At 40.4% G+C, this 19,111-nt stretch overlaps 1 protein-coding gene across 1 annotated transcript; it reads right to left on the bottom strand.

Annotated features, from left to right (window-relative positions):
- Positions 1–239: 239 nt before the first annotated feature.
- HSP90B1 (heat shock protein 90 beta family member 1) lies at positions 240–19,008 on the bottom strand. Its single transcript, XM_019961198.2, has 18 exons — positions 18,829–19,008; positions 17,725–17,827; positions 16,897–17,038; positions 16,019–16,135; positions 14,642–14,973; positions 9,527–9,638; positions 9,181–9,300; positions 7,698–7,814; positions 5,828–5,965; positions 5,662–5,739; positions 5,472–5,537; positions 4,778–5,047; positions 4,264–4,509; positions 3,626–3,762; positions 2,001–2,079; positions 1,755–1,910; positions 1,367–1,489; positions 240–543 (listed from the first exon to the last, which is right to left on the bottom strand). Exons 1-18 carry the CDS (start codon positions 18,875–18,877, stop codon positions 514–516), a joined length of 2,415 nt encoding a protein of 804 aa, XP_019816757.1. The 5' UTR covers positions 18,878–19,008; the 3' UTR covers positions 240–513.
- Positions 19,009–19,111: the final 103 nt, after the last annotated feature.

Genomic DNA, 19,111 nt, shown 5'->3' with positions numbered 1-19,111 from the left:
AATTTTAAAAGCCACTTTTCTTAAGTATGCATTACTTTTCTAAGAAGAAAACTCAGGACACAGGATCTAAGAACTACTTTATTTTGTATCTATGAGATGATGGACGTTCACTACTTGTACCATTTCCTGATGTATGTAAGTCAAGACATTATGCTGTATATCACCAAAAAACTGCAAGAAAAATCAAGTATCAGGGAGCTCTATACAATGAATTATAAAAAGACAAGCAAGACATTGGATATTTGGGACCTTTTTTATTTTTATACACATGACAAGATTTTACACCAAGAATAGTCAGTTAAATAGTACAAATTTACATTCATGAGGAATGTTAAAAAAAATTCAACTAAAAACCCCACTTCTTCCTGTGACCACAATCCCAACATTTTACAGTGCAGAGGAGAAGGGGGCTGAGGGCATGGGGGTGGGGGACACATCCAAAACAAGTCTCTCCCAAAAGAAATAAACTTCACATTCCCTCTCCACACAGCATCCAAATGGGAAGAGTATAATTTACAGTTCATCTTTTTCAGCTGTAGATTTCTGTGAAAACAGAAAAATCAGAATACATTAAAAATCAGCACAACAAACCTTTGCTCACCAAAGGTTCATGTATGGTAAAAATGGAAATAGATCCAGCCTATTTCCATTATCGGATCTATAGGCTAGAATCTTAGCTTGCTAATCTGCAAAATAACCTAGAACCCATAAGATCAATAGTCCCTGAACAATCAAAAATTTAGAATCGGTTAATGTTACTGTAAGGCAGAAGCAAGTGGCAGAGAACATGGAAGCACAGTAGACTAAGGAGTAATCTGCTTAAAAACACCTCAAGAATGGGTGGCGAGGGCTTCCCTGGTGGTTCAGGAATAAAGAATCCATTTGCCAAGGCAGGAGACACGGGTTTGATTCCTGAGCTGGGAGTATCCCACGTGCCACAGAGCAGCTGAGCCACAACTGTCGAGTCTGTGCTTTGGAGCCCGGCAGCCCTAGCTACTGAGGGCATGTGCTGCAACTACTGAAGCCCCTGCTCTGCAACAAGAGGAGCCACCACGATGAGGAGAGTAAGCGCCTGCTCTCCAAAGCCAGAGAAAGTCCGCACAGCAGCAAAACCCAGCACAGCCAACAAAAAGATTAAAATAAAGTTGCAGCCGCCAGTCCCTGCCTCCCTAGGCTCCTTGCCTATTTAAAAATAGAATGGATGGCTAAACTAAGGAAGTAAAGGCAGTGGGGAGGATCAAAATACACATTTAAATTGATTTGTTCCAGCTTTTGAATTTGATATTAGATGCCTATTTCTTGACTTTGGCAATAGTTCTGACTTTCAAGAACTAAAAATGCAAGTCCCCCTCTTGGTTTGCTCTACCTCTGCTGTTTCTTGTTCTTCCTCGTCTGTTCCTGCGTCCATCTCTTCCTCTTCATCTTGCTCTGTGTCTTCTGCAGTGTCCTCTGTTGTTTCCTCGGGTTCTTCTTCGGGTTCTTCTTCAACCTAAGGGCAACATTTATGAGCCCATAATGCATCAAACACCTTGGCTCTGTGTTCATTTAAATGTGTAAGATCATAATTAACTTCAATTCAGTTAATTCTGTTAACTACAAAACTATAGAGGAAACCCTGTAATTAGAGTTAACAGTCAAGCTAACAAAGGGAGACAGGCAAAAAAAGAAAATGGATGCGAAAGGGGAAATTTCTCATTCATTTTTAGCACAGAGCCTGATACCGGGACTCAAACATTCAGTAAGTTACATCAAACCTTTGCATCAGGGTCGATGTTTAAGCTGAGGCGAAGCATTCTTTCTATTCTGTCTCCATATGCTTTAGTGTCTGGCAAAAGATATCCTGACCGCAGTGTTGCTGTTTCAAACAAAACCACAGCAAGATCTGAAACAGTTTTGTCATCTTCATCTTCCTGAAATGGAAGGAGTCACACACTTTATTAATACTAAAGGGTCCAAAGAAGTCAAATTAAAAAGAGGAGTAAGGCCGTGATACTGCTCACCTTAACTCTTCGAAGCATGTCTCTGATTAGTGGGTGTCTGGGGTTAATTTCAAATGTTTTCTTCTGGCTGGCATAATAACTGTTACAGAGTAGAAATGAACGTTAACAAATAGATCAAATTTGAGGGTCCATACATTTCCCACATTCTAGTATAACTTACATAATTACAGATAACTTTTAAAAAATCAAGACATGCTTATATATTGTTAAATCACGCTTTCCCTTTTAAAGGGCAATGTGCATGGTTAGATCAAATAGTACAATAAAGAACTACTTTATTTACTAATGAATCCCAAGTGCCTTTTGTTGAGTGGATGAACTGATTTAATGTCCTGTTCATCCCCTCTTCATGTAATCACTATCATAATTGCAGCTGTGTCTCCCCAGAGTTCTGGAACAGAACAGGCTCTGGGTGCTGCTTAAGTAACACCTTCTTCATGATGCTTCAACCAATATGGTTCCAAGAAAAATGGCACTTTTCACTAAGCTCGGCTGCAATGCATTATGGGTATACCATCATTCATTGTTAGCATCCTACCTGTCCTCCATGACTGCTCTCCTTCCTGCAGTTGCAGGCTGAGGACAGGAAGGAACCTTTCTCCCTACATCTTGGCATACCTATCATACACACAGGGCTTACAGAATTATGCCTTGATTTCTCAATCCTGACTAGTCTGAACATTGCAAAAGAGTAGTGATGTCTACTGTGGAGCATCAGTATATAGACACAGTAGGTGCTCAAATGTTTGTTGGATAGAAGGTACCATCCTGTTAATAAATGACTGAAAAGATGGACTTAAATGGCTACTGTACTGTTGCAATGGAATATAAGCAGAAACCCATTTTCCACCTGACATTTACAATCTAGCCAAGGTACAAGACAAATAAAACAGCACTTTGGCATCTGATTTTATAAATATTATACACTTGAGCCATGCTAATTATGAAATATAGGTATATTTTAAATGGAGTTTAGGGATTGAGACAATGTAAACTACACTTCGGATAGAAGAATCCTTAAGCTACGGTTGGGGAAAAAAAGTGTGACAATAGGTAGCTAGTTAGAAGACAGTCCAGATAGAAGAGAGAATAAAAGCAAGGAAGAAGTCATTTTCAAAACTATGGTTGTTACATTAAAATATAAACCTGAAATACACATTTCTTAAAAATAAAGGGTACCAAAGACCTAGTGGACCTCCAGTACTTGGTCCTTGAGTTCAACTGCTGGTTGTGCATCTTCTACCCTGTATTTAGTGGAGAATACCACTTGGGGTAGAAGGGGTAATTAAAAAGGATTTAACTCATTTAAGAAATGTAACTGTCCTTAACTTCAACTATTATCTGAAAATATAAAGGCAGTCCAGATACAAGCAGAAAACCTAATGCTGAAAGACATTATATGTAACAGATCAAGAAAATTTCCATCTGTATATAAAATACTAAATATAAATCACAAGTGCAAGACCTTTTCTTTAGTAAATCTAATCATTTTGTCAACTTCTCTATAATGGAGAGTGGTAGACACTTAAAACCCATTAGTTCTTTGTGTAGAAGCTGTGTTATCTTCTAATGGGAGGCTGGGCGAGAGCTTACATCCTGGCAGGGCCTTCCCTGAGGATGCTTACTTGGTTGAGATGTCCTTGCCTGTCTGGTATGCCTGGGCTTTCATGATCCTCTCCATGTTGCCAGACCACCCGTACTGGCTGGCTACCAGAGCACACGGAGACTCTGTCAGGCGCTGAGACACCACAGCCTTCTCGATCTTTGGAGGAGAAAGCGAAAGTTAGTTATCTCTAAATATCAACAATAAAGGTCGTCAAGTAATTGCATTTCAACTCCTTAAGGACTCATCACTTAAGATCACAAACAGGCAGTTCAGAAAAGTACCTCTTATTCAGATTCTTAGGAAAACTGTCATTTCATAACTGAATTTCTTAGTCAGAAATACTTAAACTTTCAAAAACATATACAACTTAAGTTTAACCTGTAAAAATTTAAGCTATTGTAAAGACAATATTAAATTATGAAAAACTTTCAGTTACAAAGAAAAAAAAAGTACCTACATACAGAATAATTACATATCCCTGTAATTCTTCAGTTCATCAATTTTAAGCTTGTCCTCCCAATAATGTAACAATATTAAGTGTTCTGTATAACTTTTAATGACTACAAAAGTAACCAGTTACAAAGTTTAATTTGCTAACAAAACAATTTTTTAAAACACAGATGCTAAAATTTTCAGTGTTTCTAATTTCTAGAATACCTTGTCCTTGAGGGCTTTATCTTTCATCCAGTTTAGCAGAGGCTCAAATTCTTTCTCAACTGCTTCACGACTCTCCTTACTTTTCTCACTTTCATCAAACTTCACTCCTTCTTTGGCAACATTCTGGAACCTCTTCCCGTCGAACTCGGGAAGAGCCTGAATGCAGTATTCGTCCACAGGTTCTGTGAGATAAATCACTTCATAGCCCTTTTTCAGAAGTCGCTCAACAAAGGGAGAAGATTCGGCCTACAAAATTAAAAGAAATAACACAAATTTCCAGTTTGGCCTTAGTATGTTTTCTTCATCCAAGTAGGTACATTTATAGAGTACCAACAATCCCGTTTTATGGGTAGGGAATTAAGAGATGCAGAGAATACAAATGACTTTTCTTCCTGTCAGTAACTGACCAGGTCTCAGAACTATTTCAGTTTACAAATTTTCCTTTTTTTCTCTCTCAAGAGTTGGCTATAAATCAGTCCCTAGCTACACAGCAGACCAGTCGAAGTTCTCTCACCTCTTTCCTGCTGGCCCCAGCCATGAAGTAGATTTTGTCCTGCTTCTCCTTCATTCTTTCCACATACTGGTCTAGACTAGTCATGTCACTTGGATGGTGAGAAGACTGGAATCTAAGAAGTTTGGCAAGACGTGTTCGATTTGAGTGATCTTCTATCACACCAAGCTTGATGTTGGTACCAAATTCTTTCCAAAAAGTATCATTGTATTTCTCATCAGCAATCTTCTTGATCATGTCCAGAGTTTTACGGACAAGCTTCTTTCTAATCACCTAAACAAAATGACAGAATAACTCATTAGAGAACTTCCTCACAAACTTTTGAGAACCTACACTATGTAAGGTAGCAGGGGAGTAGTGGAGAAAGATACAAAGACACTGGTATTTACCAAGGGGGGCAGGGAATGGCCAAGTATTCCTGTGTCAGACTGAATGGAAACTTAAGTTGTCACTGGCAACAGTTACAAGATTGCTTTCATGTTTATATTCTAACTTTAGACCAGATAGTACATATATATGGGTGCTCACTGGACAGCTCTTTCAACTTCTATGTTTGAACATGTGGATTGGAGAAGGAAATGGCAATCCACTCCAGTGTTCTTGCCTGGAGAATCCCATGGATGCAGGAGCCTGGTAGGCTGCAGTCTATGGGGTTGCTAAGGGTCGGACACGACTGAAGCGACTTCACTTTACTTACCTTAAGCAGTTTATGTTGCTGAAGTGTCTCACGGGAAACATTCAAGGGGAGATCATCCGAGTCCACCTGCAGACAGCAAAAGTTCAACAAGCAATACAAACATCAGAGAAAAACAAAACCGACCAAAAAAAACCCACTTTAAGACCCCCACTCTACTCCCCTCTTCCCCCAATAACCTCCAGATACTTACAACACCCTTGACAAAATTCAGGTACTTGGGCATCATATCATGGAAGTCGTCTGTGATGAATACTCGGCGCACATACAGCTAAAGTGGAGACCAAAAAAACAAAGGTCACTTTCTGGAAATCATGCTTCCAAATTTTAAACTCAGTTTATACTATTTAAAAACTCACCTTAATGTAATCACTCTTCTTGGATCCATATTCATCAAACAGACCACGCGGGGCAGATGTGGGTACGAATAAAATTGACTTGAAGGTAACTTCCCCTTCAGCAGTAAAGTGGATATATGCCATGGGGTCATCGCTTTCCTAGAAAGTTGGTATCTTGGGTCATTCAAAAGGCACATGGAAAAGGCAGTGCAAAGGCTAAGCAACATAGGGTGTGGTACACATGCAGTTTAACAGTCAACTAACAAAAAAGTTCCTTTACCAAATAAGTGAAGGGGAGAGGAAGGCAAAGAGGGAAGAAGAAACAGTTAAGACTGCACTTCTAACCGGCTGGACATGGCTATTCTGATGTGGCTGTCAACAGTTCTCTATTGCCTACCCCTGGGAAGGATGGCTGAGTCTAGGTTCTACACACGTGAGAGGATAGGACAGGAAAACCACCATCCTGTCTAAATGACAAAATGACATAAGAAATTTTGTGAGTGTACTGTTCAGCTAAAAAAGCATTCAGCAACAGATTTCTTCCAAGAAACTTGGACTGCAGCAGTGGATCCAAGAGGTATACAAGAACAGAAAATTCCTATATTATCCATACTGAGCACCTGAAATGTAGCTAGTCCACAGTGAGATGTGTTGGTCAGTGTAAGACATACACCAGACTTTGATAATGTAGCACCAACAAATATCCCACAAAAAACCCCAATCAAACAAAAAAACCAAAAAGGACCAATTTTTTGTATTGATTACCTGTTGAAATACTATTGGAATACTGGGTTAAAAAAACATAGACTATTAAAAGTTAACTTGGCCTGTTTCAATTTTTTTTTTAATGTAGCCTCTAAAAGACTTAAAATCACACACTGCTCACGTATTTCTAATATAGCTGTTAAGATGTAAGTACCTCTATATATGCTAGGATTTTAGGTTACATGAGAATGAAAAAGGAGGCAGAACCAAGGGAAAGTTTTTAGAGGTAAAGCTTAAAGGTAGTTGGATGTTAACGTAAGGGAAACAAAGGTTAAGTAACAAATCAGCAGATAGAATAAAGAATACAGAACAATCAGAGTCCAGTAGCAAGATCTAGACCAGGGGTTGGCAAACTCTGGGTGCCACTCACAAGAAATTTCATCAGGACACAACCTCATCATATACTGTCTATGGCTGCTTTCAAACTACGGATAGGAGAGTTCTGACATGTCACAGATCCTATAGTTTATGAGCTTAAAATATTTACTAGCTGACCCTTTAATTAAAGGTCTGCTGATTCCTGATCTAGGCTAAAAATACAGATTAGAGAACCCCGAGAAGGAGCTGGAGCCTGAATCCACAACAGCGGTTAAGACTGCATGATGGACACAGTTTTCTCTAGCCATGCTAAGTTCATTAAATTGTTCTATTTGTACAAAATGCTGTTTGAGAAAACATTAACTTGAAACCATCTTAGTCAAAGCTAGTTTTGGATTCTAAGAGTTATAAGAAATGATCAGTAAAAAAAAAAAAAAAAGGCAAGACAACAGATTTAGTCATCATTTCTAGGCATGGCCTCAAAATAAATGTTTGATGTTGTAAACAAGCCTTTAAGATTATGGTAAAGGACATTCAATAGCATGATTTTATGCCTTACAGGTTCTGTAGCAAAAATCAAGCATCTATTGACGTAGGTGGTTCTTAATTTTTTTTGTAGCATAGAGCCTTGGTGATCTAGTCTAGAAGCCTATAGATTCCATCTCAGAGTAAAGTTTTTAATGCATAATATAAAACACACAGGATTAAAAAGGAAACTGGTTGTGCTGAAATAGTTATAAACCTGTGTTTAAACCTATTTTTGATATAGGGATGTTTTCTTATCACATTATTTTAAAATAACATTTACCTTTGAAAATGATTTGTAGAAAGCTTTGTATTCATCCTCCTCTACTTCTTTCGATGGTCTCTGCCATATGGGTTTGATATCGTTCATCAGTTCCCAATCCCAGACAGTTTTTTCAACCTGAAGTTACAGTATTTGATTAGTTTCTCCTAAGTTACACCAATGGTATCAATAGTTATAGTACAGTAACTACAGCTTTAGAACATTTCAAAATAATATAGGGTATCTCTATTGTAATATGGTTCCTGCCAAATGGATCAAAATTTTTTTTAAAGGGCTTCTCTGGTGGTCCAGTGGTTAAGAATCTGCCTTGCAATTCAAGGGACACTGGTTTGATCCTGGTCTGGGAAGATCCCACACACCATGAAGCAACTAAGCCTGGGCTCCACAACTGAGACCCATAACAGCCAAATAAATAAATAAATATTCAAAATTAAAAAAAAAATTTTTTTAAGTATCTCTCTAAATATTTAAGACTGATATTTAATACAAGAAAGGCAAATGGTTGTAATAATTGGTAACAATCCAATTAAGATTTTTTTCAGTTATTTTGAACTAGCTAAAATGTTATTTCTTGAATATATGTTTTGAGGTTAGAAGGATATACATATTATGTATTTCTATTTCATGACTTACAGAAATCCAACATCTTATATATTTCTCACAATTCACCATTACTTCTACCTACTCTGCTACCTGAGCAGACCAGAGAATTAATTTAATTAATTTAATTATAGTTCATATCTATGTGACAAAAGAAGATGCAAAAAGATTTCAAGATTTTAAAATTCAAGACTTATCATAAGCCACCAGTCCTGGGCAATATATAAAAGTCAGAGAATAATTCATAAAAATGATCTGCGTTTGCTACTTAAAACTTTCTAAGGAGAGAAAACGCACACAAACAGCTTGGATTTTAAAAGCTGCGCCTGCAGACAAGGCCTTGAGAAAAGATCATGAAGAACTGAAGCTTAAATCAGTCTGTGCATATCCAGGTTTCTGTGTTTTTTCTAATATAATCTAAAAAATATTTTCCACCTTTGTTCTCCCATCTCCCCTGCCTTGGTTTTACCGAGATACAATTGAGATCATTACTATACGAGTTGCAGGTGTACCACATAAAGGTTTACACATATTGTGAAAATGATGACCACAGTAAGCTAACCTCCATCATCTCAGACAGATGAGAATAAAAGAATAAACAATTTTAAGAAATGGACCAAAAGAAAAAATCTCCTTATAATGAGAACTCTCAGGAATTAATAAGACTCTTACAGCTTTTCCATACATTCCAGAGCAGTGCTGGCCCCACCACACTGTCTCTTGTGTCCCTGGTGCTCGTTTATAACTGGAAGGCTGTATCCTTTGACCACCTTCCTCCAACCCAAACCCCTCTCCTGCAACAAGAAATCTTACCCCTTTTTCTAGGAATCTGGTACCTTATAACCTAAACAATATTTTAAGTAGGAGGATGAACCGGGCTTACTTTTTTAGTTTTTGGTTTCTTTTCGTCTTCCTCTTCTTCTACTGCAGCTTCATCATCAGATTCTTCTTTATCTTCTTTTGCTGCTTCTTCTTCTTCGGCAGGTTCCTCAACCGTTTCAGTCTGTTTATGTAGAAAATAGAATGATGGTTAAGCTAATGTTTCATAATTCTTGATTTTATCTATAAGATATGAAAAAAAATTACAGCTCAAAAAAATAGTCTTCAGTAAGAAAATACTGAGTATCCTGCATTAGAAGAACCAGATTTAACCTTCATTCTTTATGTGTTAAATATTTAAATATGTCCAAGGTAATATACATATATAAATTTTATTCATATAAATTTACCTTGCTGCTCCATACATAAATAGGAAAGTTTATGAACTGTGAATATTTTTTCACGAGGTTTTTAATTGTATCCAATTCAAGGTAATCAGATGCTTCTTCTTTTAAAACAAGGCTGCAAGGAAAATAAGACATTTAGAGACACGTCATTATTTAAAAGTTCTGATATATAAATTTGTGTAAATATTCATTTGATTATAATAGCCAACTGTGCATAACCCACAAAGCCCCCATTATTCATGTTAAGAACTCTTATCACCAATAAAGGTTTGTGAGCTAAATGTACCAAATATGGGTATAGTAAAAGGAAGAATCTTTCTTGCACTCCCTCAAGTGGAAAACAGTCTTCATTATAAGCAAAAAATGAACAGGTTTCCAATCTCCTCAATGTGCTGGATTTTTTTTCATTTGAAGAACAGAAATCTTAAGCTAGCCGAAGGTGGGAAGTCTGCAATATTCTGGAGAAAAGTTGAATCATACGCACTCTGCTAGCTTCCCTAGAAATCAACTGATTACATACTATAGACAGTTAACCCCTAATAAAAACACGTTCCTTAAGAAAAAGCTAGAGGGCATCTCTGATGGCTCAGCAGTAAAGAATTCACATGCCAATGCAATAGTCATGGTTTTGATCCCTGATCCAGGAAGATCCCACATGCCATGGAACAACTAAGCCTGTACATCACAACTATTGATCCTGCGCTCTAGAGCCTGGGCGCTGCAACTACTGAGCCCACGTGCCCTAGAGCCCATATTCTACAAGAGAAGCCACTGCAGTGAGAAGCCCACGCACCATGACTAGAGTAGACCCTGTTCACTGCAACTACAGAAAAGCCTGCGCAGCAACAAAGAGCCAGCACAGTCAAAAATAAATAAATGAATTTATTTAAAATAATAGCTAGAACATTAATCTGAACTACTGTTTATTTGCACTAAACAAAAAGGAGCCACCCACCTGTTACATGTGACTATTTGTTAATAGTTAAAAGTCAGTTATAGTCAGTTATAAATAGTTATAGTCGTAACAGTTAAAGTCAGTTCTTTAGTTAAATCGCCACATTCCAAGTCAACAGTCACATGTGGCAAGTGGCTGCCATACTGGACAGAGTAGTGAAAGACCATGTCTACCACAGAAAGTTCTATCAGGAACAGCACTGGCTGAGATAATAACTACAGTACCAAAAACTGAAGCACTGCTGCTGCTTCTTCCTTACCACCCTTGCTGCAAACTTCTCCTCCACCCACCAAAAATAACAGCCACATCATACTCTCAAACACAGTGGGTAGCCCATATCTTGATGTCTGTGCTCCCAATAGAAATGGATAATGTTGTATCCATGGTCCCCTCCTTGCCTCAAAAAGCGTATAGTTTAGGAGGAGTTTCCAGCAAGCACACAGTACATGATGACCCAGCCTAGTGAGGGGACTAAACTCTGGTCTCGGAGTATACATACTAGTGATCCTAGGTTGGTACCAAGTTGCATCAGTTTTGGATGCAAATTGAAGCTGATGATTAGACATCTTAGTCAGGTATTCAAGAGGCAATTAGATATATAAGCTTAGAACCCAGTAGCAAGATCTAGACCAGGGGTTGGCAAACTCGGGTTGCCACTCACAAGAAATTTCATCAGGACACAACCTCATCATATACTGTCTATGGCCGCTTTCAAACTATGGATAGGAGAGTTCTGACATGAGAAATCTCACGATCCTATAGTTCATGAGCTTAAAATATTTACTAGCTGACCCTTTAACTAAAAGTCTGCTGACTCCTGATCTTGGCTAAGAATATAGATTAGAGAAGCCCGAGAAGGAACTGGAGCCTGAATCCACAACAGTGGTTAAGACTGCATGATGGACACAGGACACAGAGGGCTAAAACTGAACTTCTGAAGAAAAGAGACTATCAACATTTAAGAAACAGGCAAAGGAAATTTAAAAAAAAGATGCTAGGTACTGAGTGGATTGTTTTAAGGAGTGAGCAGTAAAATGCAAATTCTGTAGAAAACACAAAAGAAAAACTCAAAAAAAAAAAAAAAAAAAAAAAAGAAAGAGAGACACTATTGCTGGGGATCACAGCAACTAAAATAAGACCGAATCCACTGGATTTAGCAACAAGGAATACTGGTAATTTATTTCCATGGAAAAGTGGTGGATAAAGTCAAAATACCGTGGGCTGAGGGGGGAACAGAAGGTGAAATAGCAGCAAAGGCAAGTCTGCTTTTTCGAAACACCCAACAGTAGATAGGAAAGAAAACGAGAGAGCACGTGCCTGACAGCAGAAAGGTGCATCACCTGCCTGCCCCTCCTCCCAGAGAGACTTCAATACGTTTACACTTTGATGGCAAAGAGGAAGGTGTTCAGGAAAGGCTGACTTTAAAAGATGCAGTAGTACTTAATTCTCTCATCTCTGAGGAGATGGCATGAGAGACAACAGATGAGAAGCAGTGACTAGCTTTAGGGAGAAATGCAGAAGATAGAATAAGCAGGAGGGGCAGAAGCCATTTTATGTTAGCATTTACAAGATGCTGATTTCATGATCTCATTTATTCTTCACTAAATCTCTCATAAGTGGTGGCTCACTAGGGCTAAGAACAGGAGTAGGGAGGAAACACTCATCTAACAGCCTCTACTTTACTGGCCCAGTATTAAGATGAAGTAACATGTAGGTAGGGCAAGATCTTGAACTTGCTACTTCCTTGCCTTTGCTCTTTTCCCTTTGGCCATTCTAGACTTTCAGTTCCTCAAATGTGCCTCTGAAACTGTCCAACGTGCAGTGCTTGCTGCCTAGAACATCTGAACCTAACTCAAAACCATTTCAGAAAGACCTTCTGATAAGGGGGTTGTCCCTTAGCTTCGTTTCTGGCATTTGCCATTCTGAAATTATTTCTTGTGTTTTCTTTCTTAGTTGAATGAGCCATGTGAAAGGAGGAACAGCCACTGTCTTATTCTCCACTGTAGCCCTAAACTCTAGCAGTTAATAGACATTCAAGCAAGTATCCACTGAGTGAATTGGTGGGGTAGGCCTTGAAGAAAAAAGGCAATTTTGCCCAAGGAAAGGAGAACCTGTTGTAAAGTTTCGTTTACTGACCAACCATCCATACTACTTCATGAAAACTGTCCTGATGACCCTTATCCATTCATACAAATATCTGCCAGTCACACATTAGCCACTGGGAATGGAGTATCAACAAAATGTTTGCTCATGTGGAACTTCTATCTAGACATCTCACCTGTCTCTTAGCAACACAAGACACAAACACCTCTTGGGACATCATTTTCTTTCTAGTTAAGAGATGTGATTTACCTGTATTCTCCTACCACCTAACAGAGAGGGCACTTGGGTATAACTATCAGTGATGCCTCCTAAAGAGATCAGGATATGTGAATGTTAATAACAAAGGGAGGGAAAGGTAAGTTTACAATGAAAAATTAGTAAAAATACTAAAATGCAGTTGTCTAGTTTTTATTAAAGGAAAATTTGTGACAGTGAAGGCAAAAAATGTCTTCTGGGATGAAGAAAATGTTGAAATGATAAGACATATGTTTGTTTCCTACTTGCATATTTAAAAATCAGTTATACTGAGACAATTTTAAACTGAATTAAGAAAAAAAGGAAAAAGCAGGGCTGTGGGCACATTTTCACTTGGCAGAACTGGGTAAGTCAACTGACTTCTAAATTGGAATTTCTTTATCTCTATGATGGAGATAAAAAAAAAAGCAAGAAAGCTGTCCTGTCTCCTGTCTGCTTCACACTTCACAGTGCTGTAAGCACCAGGAGATAACTCGGCCTAAGATCTGCCTTGTTTACACCAACAATAGTTACTGGCTTGGGATTTCCCTGGAGGCCCAGTGATTAAGACTCCAAGCTTCTACTGAAGGGGATGCAGGTTTGAACCCTGGTTGGGGGCAGGAGGAAAAGGGGACGACAGAGGATGATGGCTGGATGGCATCACTGACTCAGTGGATTTAAGTCTGAGTGAACCCCAGGAGTTGGTGATGGACAGGAAGGCCTGGCGTGCTGCGATTCATGGGGTTGCAAGGAGTCGGACACGACTGAGACCGAACTGAACTGAACTGGGGAACTCAGATCAGATCCCACACGTCTTAGGGCAACTAAGTAACTAGAGAGCCCATGCACTGCAACAAGAGAAGCCCATTCATGGCAACCACTGAGCCCATGTGCTTGAGAGCCGGTGCTCCACAATAAGAGAAGCCCTTGTAACTCAATGCAGCCCCTCCCGGCCCCACAAAGGTGGTGACTTAAAATTCCACTTCAAATTCGATGACTTGTAACTATCCTCAGTCATGTCTGACCCTTTGCAACCCCATGGACTGTAGCCTGCCCGGCTCCTCAGTCCATGGGATTCTCCAGGCAAGAATACTGGAGTGGGTAGCCATTCCCTCTCCAGGGGATATTCCCAACCCAGGGATTGAACAAGGGTCTCAGCATTGCAGGCAGATTCTTTACCATCTGAGCCACCAGACAAGATCTAACTATCCTCCAGTGAGACATTTTCTTCCAGAGAACTTTCATAACTCTCTTTCAGGTCCTTTATCTGTACCTGTTCTCTCTAACCTGCCCCCAACCCTAGTTACAATCTTGAATATTTTCAACGGTTACCCAGGTTACTGAGAGTCTCTTCTCAACCGCCCCTGCCACCCTCCATACCACCTTCAGAAAACTTTAAAAACTTCATTACAATTTCAATGAGTAACTGCCACTGCCTGAAATGCATTCCTTGAATCTTGTGAACACATTGTATTGCCAAGCCCTTATCCACGATGCTCCACAGACTGCCACCACTTTTCTGAGTCCTGCTTCCCTGGAAAACCTGGACAAGCCACCTGTCTGTGAGTCCTCTGACGCGCCTTCAGCTGGAAGAGCTAACCCTTCCTACTTGATGCCCTCCATCGACAGCAGCCACCATAACTCTGGGTCTGGTCCTTAGCAAGGTCTCAAAATACTTAACATGATGAGAACTGGTCTCACATTCCTCATTTTTACAGGCAAAGAAATTAAGGTCCAGAATAGGCCATTGGCTCAGAGAGCTAGAATTGGAGAGTCAAGAGCCTGGCTATGGCTATTAATTCTCATTACAAGTGAGTAATACTCACGTAATGGTTGTTCCCCGTCCGAGAGTGTTTCCTCTGGGGTCAGCGATTACAGAAAATTCATTGGAGTCGGACTCCCAGATGTGTTGGGTGTCATTGTTGTGTTTCGACGTGACAATAACTTTATCTGCCACAAGGAAGGCAGAATAGAAACCAACACCAAACTGACCGATCAGTTCCGATGTTGACTGGCCATCTTCTTGTGCCTCAGTCATTTTGTTTAAAAACTCGCTTGTTCCAGACTTGGCTATGGTGCCAAGGTTTTTCACCAACTCCTCCCGGGTCATTCCTACACCAGTGTCCGTGACATGCAGCAGGTTCTTCTCCTTGTCACACTAAAACCAAGAACAAGACAATTACACTTGCTTAATACTCACAATATGGAAAGGAAATACTCAGCTATATACTGAGAAGCTATCAGTTTTGAAGCACATCAATCCAATGCAGGAAAAAAACTGAACTCCTTCCCTCCTCCAGATAGTATTTTATGGTCTTTTCAAAAAGCACACATCTTAAGTACAAACATCTTTCTTTATAGAAAAGAATTTTAAGTTTAGTGTATTTGATAAAATATCGATCAATGTAAGAAGGCAAGGACCAGTCTAAATGTCAATGGGCAGAGATAGACCTAAACAGAACAAGTTATTTAAGGGGAAAAACAAAAAAATCAAGAAAAATAAAATTTTATGTTTTCTCTATTTCATTGATAGAAGATAAAAGGATCTGAAACTTAAATGACTTACGTCTTTTCTGTCTTTGTAATCTGTGGGGATCAATGTTCTTCACTAAATATTCCCGGCTCTCTGCCTTCCGGAAATATTACCGGAATATATTTCCCTCACTGATAGTTGGTTAAGGCCATGTGACAAGTTCTGGCTAATGAGTTACAAGTGGGAGTCAAAAGCATGGCTTTCAGGGTGGAGCCTTTAACTGGTATGAGACCCTCCAAGCTTTCTTTGCACCATGACAACCAGCTATACGCCAGATGGCAGCTGCTCCATCAGCCTGTGTCCTAGGGTGAGGATGATGCAAAGCAGAGGCCCCAAGGCAGCCTGTGATTAATGACTTAAAGCCAGGGGTTGGCAAACTTTTTCTGGAAAAGGACCAGAGAGTATCTTAGGCTTTATAGGCCGTACGGCCTCTGTCAAAAGCAGTCACAGATAATTCACAAATGGGCATGGCTACGTTCCAATAAAACTTTATCTATAAAAACAGGCAGCAGGTTGGATTTGGCCCACAGGCCATATTTGACTGACCCCTGATTTAAGTCCCTGACAGTTGGTAATTAACTGTTACTGCCCCTAACCTAGTCTACCTTGACTGACAATGGATTCCCTATCTCTAAGAGTTCTTTCCACTTTAAAATTGTTCTAAGCTTACCTTAATTTTAACCGTCAACTCCTCATTTCCAGCAAGAGCATTTTCATCAGTCAGTGATATTAGTCTTATCTTATCTAAAGCATCAGAAGCATTTGAAATCAGTTCTCGCAGGAAAATCTAAATGGAAGCCAGATTTAATACACACTTCAATTAGCCTCAAAATACATGACATCAAACTTAACGTCAAATTCATTTCTCCTCTGTACTCTGAAAAAACTCTCTTTAAGGACTAGAGAGTATTATGGTATAAGGGTGGCTTTACTCTCTTGCTAAAAGGAGATACAGTTCTTTACACAAAGGACTGGAACAACTATATAGAACACTTGAACTGATCAGAGTAGTTACTACTCTATTTCCCTTCTTAGTGACCTTAATGTATTCAATACTTAGACTCAGTTTGTATGAATGTCCTTAAGACTCACAACTATGCAGCAAGCCATGAACACAAGTGGAGGGGAAAGGGAGAAAGAAGAGAAAATGTCTCTCCCCCTTCCCACAAATACAAATAGGTATCTAGTAGCCATTCGTGCACATGCTGGGTCTTTAAACTTTGACAACTGTTTGTGTAAGCATATTAACTATTGGCTTCCCTGGTGGTTCAGTGGTAAAGAAATCTGCCTCCAAGGCAGGAGTTACAGGTGTGATTCCTGGGTCAGGAAGATTCCCTGGAGAAGGAAATGGCAACCCACTCCAGTATTTTTGCTTGGGAAATCCCATGGACAGAGGAGCCTGGTAGGCTACAGTCCATGGGGTCACAAAGAGTCACACATGGCTTAGGGACTACACAACTAAACAGCAACAAAGCACATTAACTGTGAAAGTCATCAAGTTAGCTACCATACAGAAACAAAATAACATCATAACCACAGGCTGCTTACCTCTTTATTTTTATACAATGAATTGATGATGAGTTTCATCATTCTGTTAACTTCAGCTTGGAAGGCAAACTTTTCTGATTTCTCTCTAAGTTCTCTTATTTGGGATGCATTTAATCCATCCAACTGAATAGCTTCTTCCTCTCTGAGGAAAAAAATTTGATCAACTAATATTGCATTACTTACTTCCCTCCAAAAATACAGCATCTGTGATGAAAGCACAATGGTCTTAAAGGTTGAAAGGGTAAAAAGGAAACCTTTATATTACCAGTCTACCATCTCACTATTATTTTTCCACAATGATAGGTTACTTTTAATACCAAGCTGGAAACACTCTATGCTTAAAATTGTCAGAAAAGTGAACCCAACTTTCCTCTATTATAAAGCAAAGTCACACACATTTCTGTTCCCTCACATGGGACACATGCCAGGGAAATTCTGGCTTCTAAGGCTCTACAAAGTTTTAAGTCCTAAAAGGCTGAATGAAAACATTGCTCAACAGACGTAAATCTTTTTAATTACAAAGTGTACACACTTACTGAGCATACAACCAAAGTCTTTTCTAAGATCTTAGCAAGGCTATAGTGCTAGTATTCTGAAATAGTTACCAAAATAGTTTCCAAGGGAATTAATTCATCTTATTCTGACCAGTCATTCTTAGGGGCAAAGTCAGGAGATACTATGCATGCACACAGTTGCTACCTCTAATGTCTTTATTTTTCACCTATTTAAATTCAGAGTACTTCTGGGCCTTTGGAGAAGAGATACAAAGAAGCTACAGCCTTCCAGGTTCCCAAGGGGTTATATGTATAGGTTCAGAAGAACACAAACCTCTGTACTACTTCATCATCTGTCCTTGAGCCTTCTCTACTTTTACCCAGATCTTCTTCCACTGTCCCATCCACATCCACTTCGTCGTCAGCCCGCACTGACCCTAAAGGAAGATTTAACATCAGAAAACTCTCACACATCGTTGCTTCATGGACTTCTCATGAAGTACCAAGATGGAACAGGGCCAGGGTAGGGGTTGCAAAATTCACTTGGTAAATATTGGAGCCGGCGATGGAAGAATGGATCCACTGGTTTAAATAACCGATGTAAACCCAAGTCGGCATATTTCTTATTTCAATTCAGACAGTGAGGTCCCTCAGGAGATTTTTAAATACGGAGGTGTCCATCACCTCTAAAAGGGTAGCCCCGGGATCCTTTATAAATACTGTTTAGCCGACTTGATACCAGGTCCTTTCTACATTCACACGTGTTGCGCGCAGGCCGAGACAAGGCCTCCAAACTGACCATGCCAAAACTTAGGCCTTCAATATCACAGGTCAGAAAGCACAAAGTGTTTGTGCAACCTCTACCCAGGAGAACTGAAATTGGCCCCAGGGGCCTGAGAAAGGGAAGAGATAATAAATTTTAGGACCTTAAGGAGCTAGAGTAAAAGTGAATCAAACCGCTGACACTGCCGGTCTGCTGCCCCAGGGCCCCACGCTCCACAGCCCAACAGCTAAGAAAGGAAACTCGCGTTGGCGAGGAGACTAGGGGCGGGGGGGGGGGGTGGGGGTGCCCTCAAACTCTGATGATCAAAGGTTGCGGCGTCTGACAAAAGTCCTCCGGAAAAGGCACAAGTGATGCTCTTGGGGGGGCGCGAGCCCGAGGGAGGCCCCACCCCGAGGAGGCTGAGACTGCTAGGAGCGGACACCAGATCTTACGGGATTTAAACGACTCCAGTCCCCTTTTATGCTTCCAGAAGGTGACAGAAAAGGAAATCCCCCCAACCTCTTTCGAGGAAGAGCGATGGACACCCCCATTGGCCCAAACCCTAACCCTGTTATCCCCTCCTCCCAGGCTCAACGCCCCCAGAACCTTCGAGAAGAGGCCGCGCTTGAGGAGAGGGGGGCGTCCCGGGGTGCCCTCTCCTCCAGGACCACTCACCGAAGGTCAGCAGGACGCAGCAGAGGCCCAGCACCCACAGGGCCCTCATGGCGCACGGCCGGTGAGTCTCAAGTCCTCTTTGAGCTCAGGAGCCGCCTCCGCCCCCTCCTACGCCGGAGTTCCGAGGCTTACACCTCAAGCCGCGCGATCCGCCCACTACCCCCCGAGAGGGTCCGGCCGCTTTTCACCCCCACTTCTCGCGGGCGGGGGACGGGAAACACGAACCCACCAATCGTACCGCACCACGCACCCGCTGTACCCAATGGGGACTCGTGGGGGGGAC

The sequence above is a fragment of the Bos indicus genome, chromosome 5, assembly GCF_029378745.1.
Source record: "Bos indicus isolate NIAB-ARS_2022 breed Sahiwal x Tharparkar chromosome 5, NIAB-ARS_B.indTharparkar_mat_pri_1.0, whole genome shotgun sequence".
NCBI classification, from domain to species: Eukaryota; Metazoa; Chordata; class Mammalia; order Artiodactyla; family Bovidae; genus Bos; species Bos indicus.
Note: the sequence above shows the minus strand (reverse complement) of the source record. Positions and strands in the feature narration are given on the sequence as shown.

Coding starts and splice junctions, on each gene's coding strand:
- HSP90B1 (XM_019961198.2), bottom strand. CDS start 18,877: ATGAGGGCCCTGTGGGTGCTGGGCCTCTGCTGCGTCCTGCTGACCTTC. Junction 14,974..16,018: donor AGTTGACGGTTAAAATTAAG/GTAAGCTTAGAA, acceptor TCTTGGTTTTAG/TGTGACAAGGAGAAGAACCT. Junction 5,048..5,471: donor AGCAACATAAACTGCTTAAG/GTAAGTAAAGTG, acceptor CATTTTGTTTAG/GTGATTAGAAAGAAGCTTGT.